The following is a 14,146-nucleotide window of genomic DNA, read 5'->3' on the forward strand; positions in this document are numbered from 1 at the left end:
TTCTCTATTTTAATTTCTTTTATATTTACTTCAAGTAAAGCATACTTTCAATATCATTTTCGATATGAGCTTTCTCAAAACGATTTTTCTAAATCATTGACGTTTTTATCATAAGCACAAATTCACCCCCGCTCTTAGTATCGATTTCGATTCTAACAGTATACTGGTTACTTAAGTTGATCTATGAACTAAAGTAAGCTTTCCAAAGTTGGAACATAAGATTTGATAAAGTGATCAGATCTTATGACTTCATTAAGAATAAAAATTAGCCTTCTGTATATAGCAAGTTAAGAGGCAACGAAGATGACCCATGTTTATAGATGACTTCTTGATCATTAGGAATGATGCAGGAATGCTCTCCACGGTAAATGCTTGGCTAACTAGACATTTCTTCATGATGGACTTAGGGGAAGCATCTTATATTTTGGAGATTCGAATTTATAGCGATAGATCCAAGAGGATGCTTGGCTTATCCCATCCACGTACATAGACACCATTGTCAAAAGGTTTAGCATAAAAATTTTCAAGAGAGGTGTCATACCAATGAGACATGGGATATCACTTTCTAGGAGTATTGTCTCTAAAGGATCTTAAAGAAAGGGCAAACATTAATATAATACCCTATGCTTCAACGATAGAGTATATTATATATGTTATGCTATGTACCAAGCCTGATATAGCGTATGCTTTAAGTGTCACAAGTAGGTATCAAGTGGATCCAATCTTGGAGAGTTAAAAAGCAGTAAAGTGTATCCTTAAGTACTTAAGAAGGACTAAGGATCTTTTATTAGTATATGAAAGAAGTAGGGCTATATCAACTAAAGTTTCCAATTTGATATCGATAATAACAAGTCTAATTTAGGGAATGTATTCACCCTGAATGGAAGAGCAATATGCTTGAAAAGTTTTAAGCAAGATACTACTATTAACTCTGCTAGTTATAAGTGCTCTATAAGCCAATCACATAAATGATGGGATATATGACATGATATACACTTTGTTTGCTTATTATAATATTTAATATTTTATCACTTTATACTGATTATATCACTTTATATATATATATATATATATATATATATATATATATATATATATATATATATATGTATATATATATATATATGTATATATACATATACATATGTATATATACATATGTATATGTATATATACATATACATATGTATATATACATATACATATGTATATATACATATGTACATATACATATATACATATATACATATATATGTGTATATATATATGTATCTATATGTGCATATGTATATACATATACATATGTATATACATATACATATGTATATACATATACATATGTATATACATATACATATGTATATACATATACATATACGTATATATATATATATATATGTATATATATATATATATATACATATTATATATATATATATATATATACATATGTACATATTATATATATATATATATATATATACATATGTACATATTATATATATATATATATGTACATACATATGTATATATACACATATATATACATATATATATATATATATATATAAATGTATATGTATATATATATATATATATGTATATATATATATATATATATACATATATATATATATACGTATACATATACATATATATATATATGTATATATATGTATATGTATATGTATATGTACATATTATATATATATGTACATACATATGTATATATGTACATACATATATATATATTATGAGGTTTGCCACGTGAATCCTAAGTTGATTGCTGCATGGATTCATTAGAAATATAATGATGTACGAAAAATTGCAACACAACATCACCCAATTGCGAGCAAATCGAAGGAACACTCGGATGCAACAAAGATAGCGATAAGAAGAATGTTCGACATACAACATTTGCAACCGTCCTTTATCAGCCATTGCAGCATTATTGCCCATGTATCATGGATGTTACCAATGATAACCAAAAAATTAGGATGCAAAGCCGATTTACTTGCTCATCAACAATGTCTTTTGATAGCAAAACTAGGCAGCTGGATAACCAATATAGTTGACAAGGAAGGGTTTTTTTTACTAGCAAAGATCATGAATTCACAAAATCATGATGAATGTGCATTCTGATGCAGTCACCAATGAAGACACTCAGAATTTCATGTCGGTCATTGGTTTTTAATCACCTGGAGCAAATTCACAGTAGGGAGAGGAGAAAGAATCTTTCAACTCTGTCGCTTTATATGTACAAAGGTTTTGAAAAGCTTTTCCTGTGCATGCTCATGAACTTCGCTATAAATTCTGCAACAAAGTTAACAGTCATACTTGTGTCATGTATCAAAGACCAGACTACATTGAAAAATAGAATAAATGGACAGCCAAAGAGAATAAAAATAATCAGCAGTGGAATTTAGCTTGTTTCTACTGTCAAATAATTTTTTTTTTTTTAAGTCTCATTTAGAATCATAGGGATGGGTATGGATTGACAGAATCTCATTCAAACTGCTAGGTCTAATCAAAGGGCCTCTAGATCCCAATCAAATTAAAATTACTCTCCACCATAATTACAAAACCCAAACCGCACCCTCAATTGGTCTGGTTAACTAATTAGATTTAATTTTTATTTACATTAAAAGACATTTGTGCTTTAATCTCTATTTCAAGCACAGTTAATAAAACCTGAACGGTTCGCTACTTAGACGGTTGACACTTAAGATTAAAATGCCCATAATTTTTATATATTTAAATTCTCATGGAAATTTAAGTATTTCTCATTTTAAGTTTGAATGAAAAGACGGTTCAATTATATTTGTTATTCTATCATCTTATCAGGTGTCTACTTCGGCCTTATATTATTCATATATTTTATATTTAAAGGGGTAAATTCCCTAGAAAAATCTTAATTTTGAATTTTTCCTACACAGAATGTTGTCTTCATTTTTTTCCAAAAGAGCCCCTATTTTTTAACAAGGATTTTAATTTCGAATAATTACTGCTCGTACCGAGCAGTACTTAGCAATCCGCCAACAGATCAATATGAGAACCGCCTATTACCAGGCGATATCAGCTTGGCTGCGATGAGAGAAGAAGAAGCGTCGAGGGAGAAGAGAGAGAACCGCAACGCTTTCCGATTCGGTGCCACCCTCCCTTGACGATCTTGATCTAAGAGGTAACGAAGAGTCGACGGTTCGGCTTCTTCTTCGCCGAAGGCTAGAGATGCCTGTGGCCTTCGTCGAAGGCCGAAGACGTCTGCGACCTTCGACGTCTTCGCCGAATGCCATAGATAAGAAGACCGCGTTCTTCTCCTCGTTTGATGCAACAAGGAGAAGAAAAAAAGGAGGCGACGTCGTTGAGGCAACGTATGCCTCCTTTTTTTTAATTTTTTTATATTTTATACATTGATTTTTATATTTTTAGTATATATATTTAAAATAATATGTTGTTTTAAGAAATAAAATCTATGGCTTGACCAATTAATTCACCTAAGAATGACCCGAAGGGCTTTTTTTTAAAAAGAAAATGAAAATAGGGGACTCTGCTAAAAACACAAAAAGTAAAATTTAAAAATTTTCTAAGCAATTTAAAATAATATATTTTTTAAAAAAATAATATCTACGGCTTCCAATTAATTCGCCTAGGAAAGACTCGAATGACTCGGGACAGATGTTCGGTTTAATGTCAATAATTATGAGTACAATGTCAATGAAACATGTGTTGTAACCAAAATAAATAATTCGCACAACAGTAGCTGCTAGGTCCCTAACAGATTGTTTTGATAATTGAAAACTTAATTATTGCTTCAACTCAGTTTAAGTGACATTCTAGACTAAATATTTTAAAGCGAAAAATTGCATAGTAATAAAAAAAAAACACAACATTTTAACGTACTACCTTCTAATTTCAGCAAGGCACTTGTTCCAACAGGCAATCTCTTATCCTGCAAAATTTGATCGTATTGATAAATCCTTATAACTTTCTCATCCATGAAATGTCGCTCTCCCCTTCTCCCGAAAGAAAAAACAATACAGTAAAGTGGAACTTACATAATATGCATGCCAATAGTACAGCCCCCTTTTTAGACGAGCTTCGATTCCCTTGAGGAACTGTTCCACAAGTTTCTGCATCGAGGATAACAACATTCAATATGACATATTTCTAGGTCAGAGTTGATATCCTATTTGTGAAACCCTCAAGGATCAAGACAATTAGAAAAAGTTTCAAGAGACATTTATATTATGAAGGGGCAATATATTTACCTGGAGAATCAATCTTGGATGCACAAATTCCACCAGCAACTTCTGTAATTTTCCACGTGTCGAAACTAACCTACATTGTTGATCTCACTATCATGAATAAATTCAAGATTCTGCATTATAATTTGTATACAAACAACAACAACAACCTTATGGTAACTCTGGCAAGCTCAGTTGGGAAAGAAGATCTAGCAGCATAATGCTATCAAGTATAAAGACAAGTAGCTACTTGTACTCTGAACTCGGAGAAAAGCCAGAAAACATGGTGATATCAGACAAAACATGTGAACTTTGATAGATCTACTCCAAAATATAGTTTGGTATATTTACCGAGTCTAAGCCCAACATCATTCTTCATCAACTTTCGTATATGTTCATGTATATATAACATAAACAGAAATGAAAATCATGAAGCTAGCAAATTACACCTTATTCTAGGCTTATGGTTTACAAGTCCCAGGTATTACTTGTGCATCTTCAAACATTGAAACCTAGAAACTTGAGTCTTAGTAAGGTTACTACTGATAAAGAATGAATTTATGATTAAACATCCAAGCAAACCAAAAGTAGTGAAAATCATTCGTGAAACATCCCCCAACAAAACCTATGACCCAATCTTGTCAATAATTATTTAATAAATCAAACTGTCACAACCCAATCCGATAAAACTACTGACCCAATAGCTTGGATACAACAGACATAGACCATATGACCTATAATGCTTAAATCCAAAGTATTGATGATGGTCACAGTTCATACCAGTCCAAATCCACCACCAACTCTTGATATGAGACTATTGGGTTTTGCAATCTCCTGCATGCAAAGGCTTGATGACATCATCAAGATTTAAAACAATCCATAATTATTTGCCGGTCCATGCTATGATGTATGTCTTTCCTAATTAATGACTTGTTTATCCAAGAATATACGAGGCTCAAGGCTCCATGCTATGAGTAACTCCCTTTTGAGGTATATTCGCCATATATTGGTAGTCCAATTTTGAATACACAAGTCATTAACTACTTGGTCCAAAATACATAATTTATCATCAATAATAAGTTCAACAAGCTTTATATGCCCATCCCACATCCAACGTGAAACTTATTAACGTGTCATACAAGTATTGCATGTGACACATATCCCAAGTATCCTACAAGTATTGCATGTGATATATATCAATGCAGCAAATAATTCAGAATATCTGTGTATCATAGAATTTTAGTTAGCTTGTATGCATTTGCTCTGCAGAAAATGTTAGTAAGGGATCATAAATCCAAGAAGATGAAAACAGCAGGACAAAAAGTGGATGAAATCCAATAATAAGGAATTGCAAATGAAAAGAAACCACAAAAGAACAATGAACTTTCTCACAATATTGATATTCAACCTTTTAGGTGATGGATCAGCTAAAATCTCAGCTGCAATTTCCACCAGAACCTCCTCCCAACCAATTGGTATCGGTTGTCCATCAATAAATGGATAGCTGTAATTATGTCATGCACATTAGAAAGGATAATGGTATTAAATGTAAACCCATGCTGTAAGCACAAAATAACCATACTTGTGCACTTTGCATGCTTCAAGGGCCATAATCGCCTTCCTCAAGTTCTGCTTGCATTTAGTTGCAACTCCAGTAGCAAACTTTGCAGGCAATTCAAAACCCTCGTTCATTGCTATCTGAAATAGAACCTCCTTTATCTGAAAAATGTAGTGGAAAAATGATTTACTTTGGATCCTATATTCACTTAGTATGCAATCTTAGTGGAGACATCATAGAAGGAAAAAAGATTTTATCATAAACTTAAAGGTTCATGTAGATTAGTGAGGCATGACTTTTAATTCGAAGAGCTTAATCCAACATAAAATTGAAGAAAATATACCATGGTAAATCCCAAAGCTTTACTATATATTGATACTGCACTAATATTTATTTCTTTTCTAATTAAGAAATCATCTCAAAAGAGTCCATCATAATATGTATTATTTAACACCTATGAAATCACATATTATGGAAATAACTTATTAAATCAAGCAGGAAATTGCATGATCAAATTGATATCTCATGCTTAATTACATCAAAATAATTGAATAGTTGACCAGAACACAAATGAAAGCTAACAGTCTTGCTATGCATAAGTGGATAATAGAGTTTACCTCATGAGTAACTGGGGCATCAACGTAAATAAGTTCGCAACGATTCTTAATGCAGTCAAGGATATCAGCATCATCTTCACAACAGATGATGATCTTGCATGCATGAGTGTAGCATTCCATTATCCACTTTATCAAGTTCTGGACATTTTCTGTAACTTTGTTGACTTCATAAAGAACAATCACTGCATCAATTGAAGGATAAATATTATATATATCATGGGAGTTTGGATAATCTTAAAAAAAAACTGAGTGACAATTTGTTGACCTTTAAAGTCCGTCTTGAAACTTGCATCACTAAATTCAGATGTATCCACATAATTTTCAGTTATCTCCTTGACAATAGCCATTAAAGCATGTCTAGCATTCTTTGCTAGTGACTTTAAATTAAGTTCCAGATGATAAGCACTTGAAGTTAATGGGACTACAATTTGCATTGGGCTGGATCCCTGTGGAGAGATTAGTATATCAAAAGCTTCAGTCTTTTAATTTATCCAAATGCAGGAAATTTAGAAATCAAACCAACTGCAATATGTAGTCAGCCAAAGAAATCTATGCTTGGAATATTGTGAAAGGATTATAAAAAGGATGTCAAACTATTGCCATCAGTTGCCATTGGCAAATTTGCAGAAAAATGAAGGTGCTGGGCTAAAGACTTTGATAGTCATCACTCGAGTCCCACCTTCACCATTTATCCTTTGTAAATAAATAAATTTATGATAGATGGACTTTCGTTTAACAATCTTCTTAACCCAAAAACCGAAAAGGAGGTGATAGTTTAGCATTGGAAAAGCTTATATGGGGCCTAGAACCTGTTAATTGGAACAAAGGTTTTGCAAACCATGCTCGGCACATTCTGGTCCACAGGAGAATGCAGACACCGCCTGATTTCCACTGGTCCACTTGCAAACAGGCTGGTCCAAATTGTTGGTCTACTTGCAAATCTCCTGAACCTGATTTATAGTTGGGTCCAAGCCCAATTCCGGGCTTGGACCGAGCAGTAAACCTGATCTTTTAACTTTTATTTCTAACCCAAAAATTCTTTCTCTCTCTCTCTTTCTCTCTCTCTCTCTCTCTCTCTCTCTCTCTCTCTCAGTCTCTGCCGGGTCCAAGCCCAATTTCTTTCAGGCTTGGACCGAGCAGTAAGCCTTATCTTTTAGCTTTTATTCCTAACCCAAAAATTAAATCCCTCGAGGGATATACTTAATCACCAATTGGACAACAAATATGCGAAAAAAACCATGGAACTAACTAACTTTTTAGTAGTCAGGTCCAGAAATGCACCTCAGAAGTGTATCTAGGACTGAGAATAGATTCACTCCATTGTACAAATATTTAGAACTGCACCTCAGAAGTGCCTCTCAGTTGCCCATTCAAACCAATAAATAAGGAGAATTTTAAGTTAGGTACTAGCTCAAAGTTACCTGAACATGGTAATGTCTTAACTCATGAGAGACCTACAAATTTGATCAAGGTTAGCCATCTTGTACACTAAGAAAAGAAATTCAGAAAGGAATATCCTGAAAATTGTCACTTGCTACATACTTTTGAAGCTGAGTCACCAAATAGTTCATGTAGTAATGCCATACACAATGATTTCTTTCCAGAGCCCATAGGTCCCTTGAAGAGGATATGAGGACACTTGTTACAGGATACCTAGCAGAAGAACAAGCAGTTCACTGAATTAATCCCAGAGCCATCATGTATTTCACAATTGTATAATAAGTAACTTGCTAAATCAATTTGCATCAACATTTCGACAAGGTTGAAGCTGGTAACTAAAAATTCTGTCCATAATTAACCTAAATATCTTTCGTACGTTAGTGAACAATTGATTTGATACAACTACATAGAAAATAAAATGATCAAATACATATCATATTAAAAACCAAATAACAATTAGAAGCTCCATTAGACAATGACTCACAGGTGGTTCAGAAGTTACCACTAAAAGTGGCTAATGTAGAAAAGTGATAACATCCGGTATGAGAGTCAGTTTATGTATCAGACAGTAACTGATCAGAAAACAGTTGGTAGTTATGCAAAAGAGAGGCAGCACAAGAGTTGCAGAAATCACCAAATTAGTCACTAGTTACTGCTATTCTGCTCAAAACTCGAGAACCAGGTATTTATCTTGACAACAACTATCCAAAACAACAAAATCTGAAAGCAAGGCTTTAAACACCTGCCAAAACTAGTTTCGGTAATCCATTGGACTGTCCGAGTATCATTTATTATAATAACAATGAGATTGTGAGTATCAGTATCGAGCTATACAGTTTTTATATCAGTACTTAATCGAAACCAGTAATTCTATATGACACATACTGATCCAAACAGTATTTAAGCACAACTTTTCTTAAAACTCTAAACTAACCAAAAACAATCGAAACATGGGATGGAGAAAATTACTAGCTCTTTAAGATGATGTGCTTGATGTTTATGACAAATGAATCCATCCAATGATTTTGGACGATGTTTATCAGCCCAAAATTGCCTCAGTTCTTCCACAACGAATGCCTTTTCAATCAAAGAAGCCTCGTCAATTGTTGTCTGTTCTGGTGGTTTTGACTTCCTGCAGGAAACTCCCTTCACACATGAAAACCATGCATCTGTTTGGTTTTTCTGTCTGATTATAGAAAACTTCATGATACCTCCATCAAGCTTTCCACTATCGTCGCTAAACTTACTGCTGCGACTACTGATTCCACCATTATTGAGCCGACTGTTAGCAGAAACAAAAATTGTATTTGTCCTACCACTACTAGAATGACAAATGGCAGAACTGGAGCTAGTATTTGTTCGTGACAAAACATTGCGAACTGAAATGCCTTGAGTTTGACCAGAACAACCAGTCCCTCTAGAGTCCTGATGAACAGTAATATTACCCTCTGAAATCACTTGTAAATTTTGGGCAAAGGATTCTGCATTATTGCCCTTATCCATAGCAAAATTCTTCTGTGGAACCAGCCGATTCTGGGAAAAGAAGATATTACCAGGGGAGATTGAGTCTGTGCTCTTCAGTTCATAAGCATCATAAGAGGGAGACTTGGATAACTTATTTCTAGAAATCATATCTCTGATATCAAGGATGGAAGAATCACTTGCATCTGCATGGTCCATTTGATTGTGAATCATGGTTTTGACTAGTGGTGAGAGGATCTGTCCTGCATTACCAACTGTAGGACCAGTGCTGACTTGCAGCTCCTCCTCCATTCGTTGTGGTTTTGGGGCAGACTTTGACCTGTTTCTACTGTAACTTGATCCACTCACCTTTGAGACTAATTCAAATTGTGAATGGACATTATTATTTCCAGACTTATGAGACTTGCTAAGTGTTCTATGGTTCCTCTCCGGGACTGGACTGTGGAGCTCACCATTTAGATTATTTGATTCCTCATGTATGATGTTGTATGAAGAAACTCGTCTGTGATTATCTGAGATCTTCAGAGGACTTGTATTTTTTCTTGAACCAGAACCCACTTCTGAAGTATTACCATCACCAGCACCTCTGACTGCTTTATAAGGAGATCTACTGTGGCTTCTAGAGCTTGGGTTGACTCTAGAAACCTTTACCAAGTCTCTGCTGTTATCTTCCTTCAAAAAACGTGTCTGATTATGATTTAAAGGAGTGACGATTCTAGCATGATCAAGAGTTGTTGGTCTGCTCGAACCCGATATCCCATCATGCCAGGGGCTTTCCTGCCATTCTGATTCTGTGTCAGATGGTTCATAGCCACTTTTGTTGCGTCCAAGTGAAATGTGATGCTGATGAGATCTATTGCGCCTTGAGGCATTATCCATCACTAACATCCGGGTAAGGAGGGCTGGTCTGCAAATTTAGAAACTTGAATAAGATAAGCACAATGTCACCCTCTGGATGGACATTATTAAATTTTAATGGAACAAGACACTAGCTCATAGTTAAAACCATGAGGATTTAGTAATTATCCAAAAATCTTCATGTGATTAGTTTGGTTTACTTATGTGACTACCCATCACCAAAAGCATATAGTAAATATCAGTCAAATCCTATGAGAATAATTGTTAAATGAGGTAATGACTTATATTTGTAACCCAATGTGTTTAAAATTGACATACTAAATACAAGCGTACCTCATATAATAGACAACAATCTCTTAGATAACTAAATACACAAACACTCCAATTTTAAGTTTACCATTGCAAGTGCGTATATGGTTCTTGTTTCAACAGAATTATGCAAATAAGCAGGAGGTCAGCTTAACTTGATAATACTCGATTCCTTGAGGTTAAACCTTATAGACTTTCCTAAATGTTTTAGCGATGACACGCATGTGAATATTTTTAATTATTTTGTACGTAAACCACAAAGGAATGAAGATATTGGTTGTTACCACAAGAAAAATATAAGTATGCAGTTTAGTAATTTCTGACATTCTATACTTTCAAGAGCAGACATTCCATTTGGTTTGACGTTTTGCTTTTTCTTCTTCTTCTGTGAGAAGAAGGTTTCAATTTTTTTCCTCGTATGAGCAAAATCCTCCTCCAAAATTTTCTTTTGGTCTGTATCAAAGCCAATTATATGCTTTGTTCTTTTCTTCATCTAGCTTCCTGACATGGGTGATCAAGATACTGTTGTAACAAAAGTTAAAGTATATGAATTTGATTAAAAAAATAATAAAGTAACAATTTAAAAGATAAAGTTTAAAAAAAAAAACCTAAAGGTATGTAATCGACATATTAAGTTGAAATCTCATCTCTACATGCATGAATTGATCCAAGTTTATAACCCAATATTTAACCATATTCTCTTGTGAGCACTATTGTAAAAGAGATTTGACTTAGTCTTTTCTAGATAATGAAGTAGTAAAACGAAAATAAATGCATAAAATAGGAGGAACAAGAGGAAAATTTTATATTCATCTCAAAATATCTAAATTGAGGCTATCTAGAACTCTATTTGTAGAGCGTAAAATTCCCCAAAGTACGGTTTAAATGAGTATTACGGTTTAAATGAGTATTACCTCAAGGTGGTTATTATAACTTTTCTAATTAATTATATAAAAATTTAGGTTTTTAATAAAAAAGAAATTATAAAATTATTAGAATTTTTATTAAGAACTCAAATGTTTAAGTTAATTGATTAGGCTAGTTATTATTACCACCTTAATGAAAGGATATGTTGTATGAAAACAACACCCATCAAAAATACCTTTCAGGACATTTTAGACTATAAATAGGATATAAACAACACCAATTTAGACATTCAAAGATGAATATAAATTTGTCCTCTTATTCCCCTTATACTTTTTACTCTTTAGTTTTTTTGTTTTGCATCTTGATTCGTTTAAAGAGATGAGATCAAGTCACTCTATCTATGATCATGCGAAGGATCAAATAATATTGATTGAATCTTGGGTGAAAATTATAATTAATTCCTATCCAAAGGGATAAATCTAATTTCATATTGATACTGATTATTATTATTTAAAAAATTCTTTATTTTTTTGAAGGACCAAAAAAATTCTTTTTTAAACTCTATCTTTTACTATATTATTTAAAAAATTCTTTAGTTTTCATAGTCATGTCCGTATACTTAAAAGATTTCACCCCAGCAAATCCAACTCCCACGGAAGCAGCGTCTGCGTTTGCTATCTAATATTTGAATTAGTGGAAGCCTCGAACACAGCACAGCCCCTTGTCTATCCTTTGTAAGTTACTAATTTTACCAACATTTTTGGCCTCGATAGTAAGGTAACAGTTTTTTTTTTATCCAAATACGATAGAATAATCAGAAGTTTAGAGCCTGAACCATCAGAAGATATTAAAGTTTCCACCATTCATCGAAGCTCTCAGCGACAAGAACTCGAGAACGCAGGATTATGAAAATTTAATGAACTCAACATTGATGAAGGAAGGATAACACACCTTAGGAACTATAGTTATGGACAGAACGCCCCGCCAGCGCCAGTATGCCACATCAAGACACCCCACTCTGGAATCCGATTTCCCCGAGGAGGCGCGGAGACACGGTTGTGAGGGAGAGGGGGATACGAGAAGCGAAGAGATCTGGAAGCAGGGTTCGCGACCCATCTCGGAGAGAGGGGGGAGGAACAATATAAAAGACGCAGAAAGCATTGTCGATGAGGACGAGAAGGGGAAATAGAACCAAGGAAAAACCAAACAAGAAGAGAAGAGCCGTCGATCTCGTCCGCATCGCTCTTGTTCTGGATCAGCCGCAAGAATCCTGTCGAGGAGGCGGAGGAGGTGCCGGAGGATGCGACGAATTCTCTTGCGTCCCTTCCTGCAATCCCTAAGCCCTGTTCCTGGACACGGTCGTGGTTGTCGTCCCGACCTCTTCCGCTGATAGTGCTGCCACTTGTCCTCTTTCGAGTTACGTGAAATCTCAGCCCAATAACGATCTAGCATATTCCCATGCAGCAGATATCATAATCTCGTGTGCGTCAGCGATGACGGGCTCGGTCGCTCCCTGGAATCTTTGGGATGAACGTAAAGCGACATATGATGTCGAATTCTTATAAAAGGACATATGATGTTGATCTTAAAAACTCGAAGCAGGTATGACATATCTATAAATTCTAGCATCTCCACTTAAACACTTGGAACAGTTAGGAAATGATATGATACATCTTTGAACAAGACTTAGATATGCTGTGTAAATCTAAATGAGAAACGGATATTGCATGTGTCAAGATTGCAACTCATGATACGGTGTCATATCATGTGAAAATGATTATTAATTCTACGAGTAGTCATGGAGATAGCATTTCCTGTGATAAAAACGCGAGTCATTCTCACAGTATGACCAAACATCCTCAATAGTTATACTATCTAATGATAAGTATATTATTATTAAATTAGATTTAAATATTTTGAATCTATGATTTAGACTCAATCAAATCAATATACATCTATATATAGTTTTTATATTAATTACTTGACACAACTAATTTTCTTATTACAGAATGAGAACCAGCTGAGCTTTAGTTTCTACTTTCTGCCGGTAAAACCTTCTCAAGTTAAGAATCAGCAGGTTGTTAGCATAAAACCTATCTTTTATATCAGAATTGAAATCAAATAATTTGATTTGATTTTACGATGCGTAACTTTTGATGTCATCTGAAAAAAAAATCTCTATTTGATCTATAAGGGCATCATCTTTAGATCCAAGATCACTATCAATCTGCAAAGAGGAACTAGATCATTTTCCTCTTTTTCTCTCCTTTTATAGAACCACTTAGATGGATGGTTAAGGAGAAGAGTCGAGAGAGATACTTTAGCCCCTCAACTATAATCTTTATTTTTTTTCATTAGTAGGCCAGAGCAGTCGAGGATTTGATTTTCCTATTGGCCAATATGTGCCATCAGAATCTAATTAGTTATATTATATATATCTCATCCAATTATAAAGGGCCATTAATTGATAAGATATCAAAAGGATATTCAAAATCAAAATAAACAAAACAAAAATTGTTTGAAAATAATTTTATCTAATTGGATTCCAAAAAATTTTGAAAAGTATTTTATATATGGCTATGAATTTTAAAATAAGCTAATAAGTCTAACAAACATAATAATATTATATTAAGTCCAACTATCAATGTGAGTCATAGTGGTTGTATATCATCAATGTCATACTCCCTTCTATATACCATAACATTGTTAGTTTTTCCTAATATAGTCAATAATGACCCATATAATTTATCTTGTCAAGACAATTGTGTTAT

The 14,146-nt window shown here is 33.8% G+C and overlaps 1 protein-coding gene across 1 annotated transcript; it reads right to left on the reverse strand.

Moving 5' to 3' along the window:
* Window positions 1-1,992: 1,992 nt before the first annotated feature.
* On the reverse strand, window positions 1,993-12,779 carry LOC103974734 (uncharacterized). Its single transcript, XM_065121228.1, has 12 exons — window positions 12,327-12,779; window positions 8,829-10,248; window positions 7,962-8,072; window positions 7,841-7,873; window positions 6,685-6,865; window positions 6,420-6,601; window positions 5,827-5,963; window positions 5,653-5,748; window positions 4,269-4,338; window positions 4,056-4,130; window positions 3,904-3,949; window positions 1,993-2,313 (listed from the first exon to the last, which is right to left on the reverse strand). The coding sequence occupies exons 2-12, from the start codon at window positions 10,227-10,229 to the stop codon at window positions 2,252-2,254; spliced, it is 2,394 nt and encodes a 797-aa protein (XP_064977300.1). The 5' UTR covers window positions 10,230-10,248; window positions 12,327-12,779; the 3' UTR covers window positions 1,993-2,251.
* Between the last annotated feature and the right edge of the window lie 1,367 nt (window positions 12,780-14,146).

This window comes from Musa acuminata, chromosome BXJ2-8 (assembly GCF_036884655.1).
Source record: "Musa acuminata AAA Group cultivar baxijiao chromosome BXJ2-8, Cavendish_Baxijiao_AAA, whole genome shotgun sequence".
Taxonomy (NCBI): domain Eukaryota; kingdom Viridiplantae; phylum Streptophyta; class Magnoliopsida; order Zingiberales; family Musaceae; genus Musa; species Musa acuminata.

Excerpts from the sequence above, each read along its gene's own strand:
- LOC103974734 (XM_065121228.1), bottom strand. The coding sequence starts at position 10,229 with ATGTTAGTGATGGATAATGCCTCAAGGCGCAATAGATCTCATCAGCAT. Across the intron at positions 6,602-6,684 it reads TTTCAAGACGGACTTTAAAG|TGATTGTTCTTTATGAAGTC; the intron begins GTCAACAAATTG and ends CAATTGATGCAG. Across the intron at positions 5,964-6,419 it reads ATGCCCCAGTTACTCATGAG|ATAAAGGAGGTTCTATTTCA; the intron begins GTAAACTCTATT and ends TACATTTTTCAG.